The 11,923-nt window shown below is 38.8% G+C and overlaps 1 protein-coding gene across 5 annotated transcripts in view; it reads left to right on the forward strand.

Annotated features, from left to right (window-relative positions):
- Positions 1 to 11,025, forward strand: part of LOC139277557 (tumor protein D54-like) — an 85,983-nt gene extending 74,958 nt beyond the window's left edge. For all 5 annotated transcript variants that reach the window (XM_070896159.1, XM_070896163.1, XM_070896161.1 and 2 more), the window contains one exon: positions 10,029 to 11,025. In XM_070896159.1, the coding sequence (XP_070752260.1) occupies positions 10,029 to 10,136 (108 nt within the window). In that variant the 3' untranslated portion in view covers positions 10,137 to 11,025. The remainder of the gene's footprint in view (positions 1 to 10,028) is intronic.
- The last annotated feature ends 898 nt before the right edge of the window (positions 11,026 to 11,923 follow it).

Genomic DNA, 11,923 nt, shown 5'->3' on the forward strand with positions numbered 1-11,923 from the left:
GTAGACCACCTTAGCAGTTAAGTTTATAGCAATTAAACAAACTACCTGTTTTTGCAAACCATCCAGAATCTGAGAATATTAGCCATCTTTCTAGTAATCAAAAATGTCACTTTGAAACTTGGAATAAAATTCTCAGGAATCTCTCTGGTTGACATTGCTACTGTTTTGAGCTAATTTCAACATGGGAGCTTGAGTCTCAAATTAGCAGTTGTTTGTTTTCTTTGCTTTGTATTCTTTTCTCCTCCCTTGTTTTATTTCCTCCAATCATCTCCTGAAACCTTACTTTAGCCAAGAGGACTGGTTGCAGATCTGCTCCCTAGCCTCCGTTGGTGCAGCTTAATAGCCGATTGCTGGGAAATATATGACTGCAGCCAATGATAACAACCCTGTTGACTACTTCTCCCTTTCCTTTTGGAAAGAACCTGATCTTTTACGGTCTTGCCACAGTGGCATAATTGAAATCCAAAACCAACTGAGAGGAATTTTAGTCACAGCCATGAGTTCTACAACTCTGATGCAATGTGCCACCAATCCATTTATTTGAAAACCTAACCTTTGTAAGTTCCATTTCTGGATAGGTCTTATTCCAATAGTACAATGTCAATAGTAGTGCAGTGAAATCCCATTTATACCGAGCTACAAAATTATTAGTTAGACTTGTTCATTATTCAGATGATGCTTTTGTATGCACGTTTTCAGAATTTCTGGAATTAGTGGGCATTCCTTGTCAAAATGGTCATTAGTATACATGCTAGAGAGGGGGAAAAGCTATGAACTGGAGAATCCATGTAAATTCCAGTATGCTGGCAATATGCATCAACCCTCCACTTTTCCCCACAGGCAGCATTTTAATATACATGATGGCAATCGGCAAGAATGTTCCCAGCTTCAGCAGCAGCATCCTGAATGGCTGCTGCAACACACAAAATGGCCACCAGCCTTCTATGCAAAGCTAAAGATAGTGGTTACTTGCATGTATATTGCCATCTGCTGGTCAATTTGAAGTGTTTTAAATTTTGTAAACTTTCTTATTTTTACTATATTGTATATCAGTATTTTGGTACAAATGCCTGGAGGTTACTGCATTAAATCAGATCTATGAAGAATCTTGTACTTGAACAAGCATTTGACAAATCCTTTGTTTGAAGTCATCCAATAGCTTAGCAAGTTAAAGCAGTGAACTGCTGAGTTATACAGATGAATTAATTGTAATAGGGTAATTGTAACTACCTTATCACGCACGGATTAGAGAGTGAGAAATCAGCCAAGGTTTCTGCTCCCAAGTGTTATCCAGTGACACGTTCTGCAAGTGTGTGTGGACAGTGGGTGAAGACAGGACCAGGCTTTTTATCCCTTCATGTTAGAATAGCCCATTAATAGTCTCCAAGCTAATACTGTCTAAACTATGGTTTACAAAGTGGTCCTTAATTTCTGCCTATCTCGCCTATGAAACCAAATGAGTATCCTTGGTTTCTCATCCTTCTGCAGCACTGCTATCTGCTCAGTTTTAAAACTGTTACGGTAGAAAGAAATCTCCTTGAGATCAAATGGCTTTACATTTGTACAGCTTGTGGGGTGTTAACAGAACTTGATGAGGAGAGTGTCACTTCTCACTTCACATTACTGCTCAGGGATTTTAGACACCTTTTTTTTTAAAAAAACAAGAAAAATGCAGGACAATTTTCTGTTTTCATCTTTTATTAGTTCCAGCGTAGAGCATCAAACCACCAAACAGTGTGGGGAGTTTCTCGATAGTGCAGAACGCCAATGAAATAAATTGTACCTAACCTCCTCCCTAAAAGTGCACAACTGGGTTTGCGTTCCAGTTGCTGCATGAAATAACTGTATTTAGTCCTATGAACATTTGGCACATGCTCACTGATTACCATCTTGCAGAATCTGATAACAGCTAGGGACAATATAAAAGCTGCTTAACTAACATGCCAGATGGGGACAGAAGCTGAGATAAAGATTGAAATAATAATAAGCAACTGAACCAGACATGAGTAGTTGTGGCAATAGTGGGCTAGAAAGGTTAGAGAACCTGATAATCAAGTTAAACATACCTGGTAAGAGAATGGGGATTAAAAATGAACAGAACTGTTTGTAAAAACATAGTTGAACATAGAAAATAAATTTCCTCTTCAAATCAGTTCTGCCAATAGTGTAGAAGGCTAAGGTTTTATTCTTTATCATAATTCCATAGGGAAATTGAGATGAATTCTCTAGGTGGCCCATCGATAGGAAGAGAATGTGTGAAATAGCAACACTTGGATAATGGTTTAACAAAGGCAGTACAATTTTTCAGTGTAAATAATACAAAACCTTTAGTATCTAAGACAGGTAGTCAGTGAGAGAGGTAGGGAACGAGCAGTCATGAAATGTGAAGAAAAGTGGACCTCCTGATGCATGGACTTGTGCAGATCAGAAAATTCGATGCCAGGCCATTGGTGAAATAGTGGAGATGATTGAAAATTAAAAGGTAAATATTTGCTGATGTTTGCTATGCATGAATAACATTTTTATTCATAAAACATTTTTAAAAGAATTAAATTGTACAGTAATCAAACAGAATAATATTGAGTATGTAATTAATAAACTATATCTGTATATTTTCATTAGGTTAACAAAGAAGGATCTTTGGCCCCAAGCTGTAGTGTAACAGCACTTTAAAAGCTGGATTAAATAATTGAACAAAGCAATCTCCGTAGGAAGAGAGGAGGCTCATATGGAGCATAAACACTGGCAGGGACCTGTTTAGTTGAATGGTCTATTTCTGTGCTTGTAAATATTTTGTAACAGTTGTATGTAAGGGGTGTAACAGGATTTTTTTCCTCTAAGTACCAAGTGTTGGATTTTCGAGAGGTTTGCGACCGGGTTTCCTCCGCAGCGAAAACCCAGTCGCAAAGCCTGGGCGGGATCCTTGGTTCCTTGTTTGCGGCGGCGATGGGACGTACCGCCGGGGAAATGTGCGTCGGATGTGTAACGACATGGATTGCGTTACCGGCCAAGTTTCGGCAGTCACCCGACCCATACACCGCACACAGAATAGCAACAGGTAAATGCAGCCCTGCCAGTTTAAAAAACAAACCTGCAAAAAAGATAAGTTAAAGTTTTTATTCTTTTTGCAGAGATTAGTTAGTTAAGAGTCTTGGTATTGCTTTTAGAATTTTTTTTTGAATTATATCCCCCCCCGGGCCCCCAAGGCCTCGCATAAAGCTGGCCAAACTCGCGTTTTGCGCCGTGAATAATTGTGCAATGCCTCCCTTTGCGATGTGCTCCTGGCGCAGGCCCTAAAGGCTGAAAATTCAGCCTAAAGTCGGTAGTGCAGCGAAAATGGTAATTTACACGCATCGCCCACAAACCCAAAACCCGAAAATCAAGCCCCAAGACTTTGTTGTTTTGAATAGTGCAGCCTCATAGAAGTAATTAAAAAAAAAAACACAACCAGAGAAGGAAGCAAGTTTGTGACTAAGAATGATCAAAATTAGCCTGAATAGGAAGTGAAACTGGGTCAGGAGATATGAGGTAAATGATTAAAAAGAGCAAAAATATAGTTAGCTCGATATTAGGATAGAGCTGGTATTAATGAAAATGAAGCAGGGCAGATCATCGAAGCCCAATGGAAGGACATAGTCTTGTACTATCTGCCCTTGATACATAAGCTTGCGTACTATCACATTTCATACAAAAAAAGCTGCCAAACTCTAATTTCATCTTGTTGTAAATGATGTGTATTGTGTTGGAGAGGTATAGATTTGAGACAGTTTTTGAATTTTTCATCGTTTAAGATTTTAATTTTACAGTTTAAGTTTCTGTTGGATTTTTTTTATCCAGTAAATTATAGGAGTTAGCTAAGGAAACTGGACAGCATTGGTTAGAGATCAAAAGCAAGGAAGTTAAATGATACTATATACAGTATAAAACAAATGTGCGTTGCTAGGGAAGAACGGTAACTGAGTGAAAAGATAGATATGGGCAGCAGTGGAATTCGGGGAGGGGGCGGTTGGGCTGCGAGTGGAGAAGGAAGTTGCTTTTTAATCCCTGGTGGGGAGGAGACAGTACAAACTGTGCTGTAGTGGGTGGGGGCAATTGATGCAGAGTACTTTCTCCCTCAGCAAGGGCGGGGTAGGTTATGGAGAACTATTTTAGTTTTCTACCTCTGGGGCAACAGAAATGACTAATGTCTGCTTTTCCTGCACTGCCGGGGTTTAAACTCTTTTTAACCATCTGTTTTCTTCTGCCCATGATCAATGGATGTTTTTTGGTCTGCTTTGGGATGGGAGTAACGCTTCATTTATAGTTTTGGCATTGTGCGTTTGAGTGCTTTTACGTCGCTTAATTCATTACACTGCTGGATTTGCCAAGTTTTGCTGATTAGTTGACTGATATATTTTGAAATCCCAGGGTCAGCTATACATGCCTTTTAAGGGTATTTCAGTCCCCAAGATCTGTAAGAGAACAAATTATTCACCAAAATTTACATTTACAAAAACTAAAATCTGTGCCTTTCTTTACTTACCCACAACAACATGGGTGCTGTTTCACAAATGAGGCAAGTCCACAGTGACACTTACTGGCCAGAGCATGCATCTCAACCATTCATTTTATGTTCGCTCTGTGCACCACAAGGATATAGTTGTGTAAGGTTAGATGACGCCCCATTGTTTTCAGTGTCATGTAATGTTGCGTTGACAGTGCCACTTACTGGTGCAGTACCCGTTGAATGTGAGACTACGCACCATTCTTAATTTATAATTGATAGTTCAAAGACACAACACGGGAGAGAGATGGGGGAGGGAGTTATTGGTGGATAACTCACTGAAACCAACTGGTGTGTGACCGCAGTGAGGAAATTTGTTGTTCTTAGAATTTATAGCTGAAGTGGGAGAGAGCCTGATGATTCTTTGCAAACTTGTGTAAAGCAAATTTCAATGCGAGGTTAATGAAAATATATAACCGTTTAACAGTTATCTTTTCCCTGGATTTAGCCGTGTGAAGATTTGGTTCCCGGACTCTGACTTAAAAGACCAACTTGAAAGTCCCTTTTGTTGCTGAAGTTGGTATCTGTCACTGTGGAAAAACAGTTTTTGTGGTCTTGATTTTCTATCTACCACCACTTTATCATGATTTTCTCATTTGGGTTCCTGTTTCTAATTACTACAGGAACTGAAACTTGCATTTATATATCGCCATCATAGAAAAATGTCCCGGCAGTTCATAGAGACATAAATAAAAATAGATGCAAAGCTTAAAAAGCAGATATTAGGAGGAATGACTTAAAGTTTGGTTGAAGAAGTGGCTTTTAAGGAGGGTCTTAAAGGAGGTCAAGGAAATGTAGAGGCAGAGGGACTTGGGGAGGGAATTCCAGAATGTGGAGCCTTAGCAACTGAAGACATGGTTGCCAATGGGGCAGAGGAAGGGATGGATGCACAAGATGCTGGAGTCAGAGGAATGAAGAGTTTGGTGATGAGGGTTGGAGGAGGTTACAGATATTGGGATGTCATGGATGGATTTAAACACGCAGATGCGAATTTTAAATTGGATGCATTGGAGAACCAGGAGCTAATGTAGGTAAGCAAGGATAGTTATGTGCAGTAGAATTTTGGATGAGCTGATTTGTATGGATGATCGGAAGCTGTCCAAGAGTCTATTGGAGTAGTTGATTCTGAAGGCATGAATGAGGATTTTAGTGGCATATAAGCTACAGTAAGGCTGAAGTATGACAATGTTACAAAGATGGAGGTACGCAGTGTAGGTCATGGAAGTGATGAGAAAGAGACACGGTCAGAAATTCAGATCAAAGTTGTGAACAGTTTGGTTCAGCCTGAAATAGTTGCCCGGCAGGGGGAATGGAGCTTATGGCAGGGGCCAAGGTAATGACTTTAGTCTTCCCAATGTTCAGCTATAGGAAATGATGGCTTATCCAAGACTATATTAGACAAGCATTCTGATAGTACAGAGGCATTGGAAGGGTCAACAGAGTTGAAGAGGTAGAGCTGGTATCATCAGTGTGCATGTGAAAACTGTGAATGATGTCACCAATGATATATAGATATGGAAGGCAAGCTACACTCCTAGTTTTGCTCTTAAAAAATAAAATCAGGTGATTTTTTTTTTGTTTTAAGGCGAGTGGGTGGGTGACGGGGATTGAAGTAGCTACTTCCATTTGAAGAGCTAACACCCGTACAAACTCATCGGGTCAAATGGCCTCATTTTGTTTTGGAATTCCTATGAATCTATCTGTTAAACTTTGTCAACAAAGCATTCTATACTTGTCCTAATGATTAGATTTAAAATGTCTAAGTCTTGGGTGTTAATCATTAACAGTTAATGTTCTGTGAGACCAGGCAACAATCTCGTTCTAATTTGTCAGTACACATATTTGAAACTAAGACTATCTGTTGATATTTGTGCTACATCATCTTTGTTTTGATCAAATCAAGATCATTATTTGTGGTGTAATTTTTTTTAAGGTGCAATTAAGCTTTATAGTTATATTTAAAAAAAAAGTGATTTTATGATTGAATAAGTCGTTCAATTTTTAATGAATGGAATTGCTGGGTTTTTCTTGTTTTGGGAAAACATTTTGTGATTCTGTCCATATTTGTGAAGATTGTAAACCAGTGGCCCAGAAAATGTACCCCAAGTCAGCTATTCAGTCAGATTTGCCATTGATATTTTCTTGCGTACAGTGGTATCAGTCACTCCCATCTGCTTGTTGAAGCTCCAGGTCAAACTATGGTACAGTAGTACCCACTTGTGACCCGAACTGGATATTCTTGTGAACTTGTGCATATGCACTTCTTTAATCTCCAAAGGCAGAGCGAGCAAACACTTGGGAAGCTGAAACTTTGTACGAATCATTGAGCTGCCTTATTTCACACCACATGACCATATAGAGCAACAGTTGTGAATGGATTCACTTATTTCAATCAATACAACTTGTCTTTGTGTAAGAACCCAAAGTAATGAACATGCTATGTTTCTCCACATCAGTGAGTTGTCTTGCATGACTTGGACAGATTAATTCCTCTGCATTTTGGCCTTTAGCCTAGGGCAAAGCCACCTCTACAGTTTCCAGTTTTCTCTCATAACTATCAGTGTAGAATCTAACAGCTTAACTTGGCAATAACCCCTGTTGAGTTGAAATGAATAGAACTGTCACAGCAGTAATACATGTTTTTACTCCAGTTTAAAAGAAAATTAATAAACGCCCAACAAAATATTCAATCAGTATAATTTGAAGAGAGAGAACTTATTTGCCTCATTTACAATCATTAAAATGTTAAACTACCTTTTATTATCTCTCGCATGCTGTTTCAAATATCCCATCTGAACTCTAATTTATACATCCCAGCCTTGCTGTTCTGTGAATTTAACTTGAGAGCTAAGTTTAGCTTAATACTAGCAAATATTACACCTAATTCACCCCTGTAGCAGTATAGTTATAACCTCCAAAAAGCGACATTCTTTTTTTTTAAAGTCTGCAATATAGGATTTAAAGTTTCTTTCTTAATCTTCTAGTCTTAACTATGTTAAAATCTCAGCTTAGACTAAGTGTCACCTTGGCTCTGTTGGTAACATTTCTTGCCTGACTCAGAATTGTGGGTTCAAACCCCACTCCAGAACTTGTGCGTGTAATCTAGAGTGACTTCAATACAATACTGAGTGTACGGCATTATTGGAGGTGCCATCTGCTGGTTTAGATGGAAGTGAAATATTTCATGATGCTACTTGAACAACGAGTTCTCCAGTGTCTTAACATTTATCCTTCAACAAGGTTGTTGGGGGTGAGGAAAACCATTCAGCCCATCTTTATCCACACAGAATGATCTAAAAACCTCCCATTTCAGCACCCAATTGTTTTTTTTAAGGATTCGAGTTTTCACAGCCAGTATTCGTAGATGTTTTTGATGCATTGACCACTCTGAAAAATTTCCAGTAATCAGCCGTAAATTTATTTTACTAGTTTGAGCTATGTCCCTGTGTCCTATTCTTGTAACTTAATTTAAAGTAAGATTCCAGTAATCAGCCGTAAATTTATTTTACTAGTTTGAGCTATGTCCCTGTGTCCTATTCTTGTAGCTTACTTTAAAGTAAGATTCCAGATTTACTATTTCTATACTCATAACTATCTTGGCAGAAGGGCCAAGAACCAGAGGACACCGATTTAAGGTGATTGGCAAAAGAACCAAAGGTGACTCGAGAGAATTTTTTTTACACAGCGAGTGGTTAAGATCTTGAATGCACTTCCTGAAAGTGTGGTGGAGACAGACTCAATCTTAACTTTCAAAAGGGAATTTGATAAGTATCTGAAGGAAAAAAAATTGCAGGGCTACGGCAAAAGGGCGGGTGAGTGGGACTAGCTGACAGTCAGCATGGGCTCGACGGGCCAAATGACCACCTGTGCTATAACTATTCTATGATTCTTTAATTCTATTATGTGATCTAATCAGAGCACTATAGAGCTTAATCATAACTTCCTGTGACTTGTATTTTGCTGTTTAACTACGTAGTTTGACATTTTATTGGTCTTGGCAGTTGTTGCTCAGCATTGGTTGGACATGCTGGTTGTCAGGTTTACTCTGATTCCTTGGTCTCCTTTTACTTCATCTTGGCTACTTCAACAACATTCATGGAGTGTGTGTATTTTTTTCCCCCCTGTGTAATACTTTATACTTATTTGTATTAAGTTTCATTTGTTCTGCCTACTTGCATATTCATCCAACTCATTCTGCACATTTTTAGCTTCCTCCTCTGATTCAACTGGCCCTTATAGTTTGGTATCATCTGGAAATTTTACTACTTTGCATTGAGTGTAACTTATTTTATGTAAATTACTAACAATCGTGGTCTCAACACCAAGCCCAGAGACATCGTGCTCAATAATGTCCTCCCCTCTCCACCTGACCGCTCTTCCAATGAATATTTGTTTTTACCCATCAGCCAATTTCTTCTCTGTTCCGAGTGTTTACCCTGGACCCATACAACGTTGAGTTTATCTAATAGCTTTTTGTATGGAACTTCAATTCTAAGTAAACAGCATTGTAAGGTTTTCCACAGTCCACTTGGGTTGGTACTTCAAAGTTGTCAAGGAGGTTGTTCAAGCAGGATGTTCCCCTTCTGAATCCATGCTGCCTGCTAGGTTATTTGTACAGATAATTCCATTATTTTACATGGAATTAATTAATAGGACTGGAGTCTGTATTGCCCACTTTTCAAATATGAGCGTGACCACGTTAGCCCATTAATAAGCTACTGGTACCTCCCAGTTTCCAGAGACTGGCTCATAATGATTACTGGCGCCCCATGAATCTCCTCCTTCCTAATCTCTCTCATCACTCTGGGATTAGTACAGTCTATTTCTGAGAATCTGCTTGTCTTGAGCCCTTTAGGGACTTTTGTACAACTGAGCTGGAAGTTAATGAATTTATCTCTGTTTGCAGAGGGTATGTTGCTGATAACTTCCTTTGTGACTAATTGGAGAAAATAACTGTACACCATTTTATGTTCATCAGTTTCAAGCTCATTTTCATATTTTACAGTTTTCACCTCTTTGACCTTACTCTTGTAGTCCTGATAGAATTTTTACTATTCTGTTTAGCCGCTGCTGCTTTCTGCATTTTCGTATTATCCCAGTGAATGCTTTCTTGCAGAATTGGCATTTCCTCTTTTATTTTATTTGAATTTGTTTGTTAAATGATTTACGATGACATTTGTTTAGTCTGAGCTTGTCTGTATTAGGAATGTATTTATCTTGCATGTTCAGAATTATTCCTCCTTAAGATGTCCCACTGGTCTTTAAAACAAATTAGCTGGCCATTCATTTAATTTGGAGTTTGTGGGACCTTGCTTTGTTCACCCACAATATGGTACTGTGTACCAAGATATAATTGGTTGTGAAACACGAATTATGAGGCACTTCATAAAATGCAAGTTCATCATTTGTTGTTCACATTTTTAAGGTGCTTCTATCTGGCATATTGTAACAGCACTTGCTGTATTTTCTAACTTTTTTTTTTCAGGCTAAGGTTATCGGAAATGAAAATAACAGCAAAGGTGACTATCATACTCCAACTGCTACAAGTCCAAGTGCAGAGGATAAACTTCCACAAGACAATGCACCTTTCTGAGCAAGAGCTGTTCTCTTCATACCTGACTCACTGAACCCCAAATCTACACAAGTTGAATTTAATGCAATAGCAAACATCACGTTAATGTACATATGGTTATTTGATGCCCATTTGGTGAAAAAGTATATTATTTCTGATCTGGAAATCTGATAGCCATTTTGTAATATGTAACACTTGAACAAAAATATTGACCATCAGAATTCTTGTATCAAATTTGAAAGAGCTTCAGATTCTCTTTATAAAGCTATTGTCACTATTTGAAAACTAGCTTTGACTACCTTAAAACCTCAGTTTCAACAGAGTAGCAAGCACTTGGCATACTACTATTAACTCAGATTCATATCATACTAGCCTTACTTTGTGCTTTAATGACACTTTTATATGTATGGGCCAACTCTGGGACATAAGTGGATAGAATTTCCAGTACTATTTAAGCTTGTGTAGGATGATTATGTGCCACAACAGACATCATTTGAGGAGTGCTTATTTGGACAGGGATTACTTCTGCTTTTGTTGTATGTCCAGCAGCTTTAAATATGTATGTTTAGTACATTTATGTTAGTGACTGCAGCAAGCTGAATTTTCTTTTTTTTAAAAAAAAAACAGCCAAAAATGTTAGCTGGTTACAGGCTATGGTTTATATCCAGTGGGCTATAAGGGATATAAATGTGAAATCTTGGTGGGTTTTAATGGAATGAAACACAATGTAGATTTTAGTTTAGAATGTTCTGGTGCATTATGGGTAATTCTGTCTGCCCGTTTCTATTTGCAAACAAAAGGTGGGGGTTGTTCTGCTGTTCCATGTATGCCAGGATATAATTGTACATTTCCCTTTCTATCACCAGAATGCTCACGATTAAACATTGGTTAATAAAGCATTCCAAAAGAAGCCTAAGCATTTTTTTCTGATTGTTCTAGAAACCATATTCCTTTCTCTTTTTACACCTGCCCTCCCCACACTCCCCTCTTGTACTTTAGTTTCCTGAGAGTGGACAGCACTTCCAATATGTTAAAAGCGATCAGATATTTCCATCAGAAATTTCACTGACAATTGGTGGCTGGTAATGAACATTCTACATATATTCAAAAGGAGTTAGATGAGGCCCTTACTACTAGGGGGAATCGAGGGGTATGGCGAGAAAGCAGGAATGGGGTACTGAAGTTGAATGTTCAGCCATGAACTCATTGAATGGCGGTGCAGGCTAGAAGGGCCGAATGGCCTACTCCTGCACCTATTTTCTATGTTTCTACATTAATGTGCGGTTCATGTGGGGGAAAAGGACTGGCACAGTCTTGCTGGGCTGAATGAAACACAGAAACATAGAAGCAGGAGTAGGCCATTCGGCCCTTCGAGCCTGCACTGCCATTCAATGAGTTCATGGCTGAACATGCAACTTCAGTACCCCATTGCTGCTTTCTTGCCATAGCCCTTGATCCCCCTAGTAGTAAGGACTACATCTTTTTGAATATATTTAGTGAATTGGCCTCAACAACTTTCTGTGGTAGAGAATTCCACAGGTTCACCACTCTCTGGGTGAAGAAGTTTCTCCTCACCTCGGTCCTAAATGGCTTACCCCTTATCCTGAGAGTGGACTCCTGGCTCTGGACTTCCCCAAACATTGGGAACATTCTTCCTGCATCTAACCTGTCTGAACCCATCAGAATTTTAAATGTTTCTATGAGGTCCCCTCTCATTCTTCTGAACTCCAGTGAATACAAGCCCAGTTGATCCAGTCTTTCTTGATATGTCAGTCCTGCCATCCCAGGAATCAGTCTGGTGAGCCTTC

The sequence above is a fragment of the Pristiophorus japonicus genome, chromosome 12, assembly GCF_044704955.1.
Source record: "Pristiophorus japonicus isolate sPriJap1 chromosome 12, sPriJap1.hap1, whole genome shotgun sequence".
Lineage (NCBI taxonomy): Eukaryota > Metazoa > Chordata > Chondrichthyes > Pristiophoridae > Pristiophorus > Pristiophorus japonicus.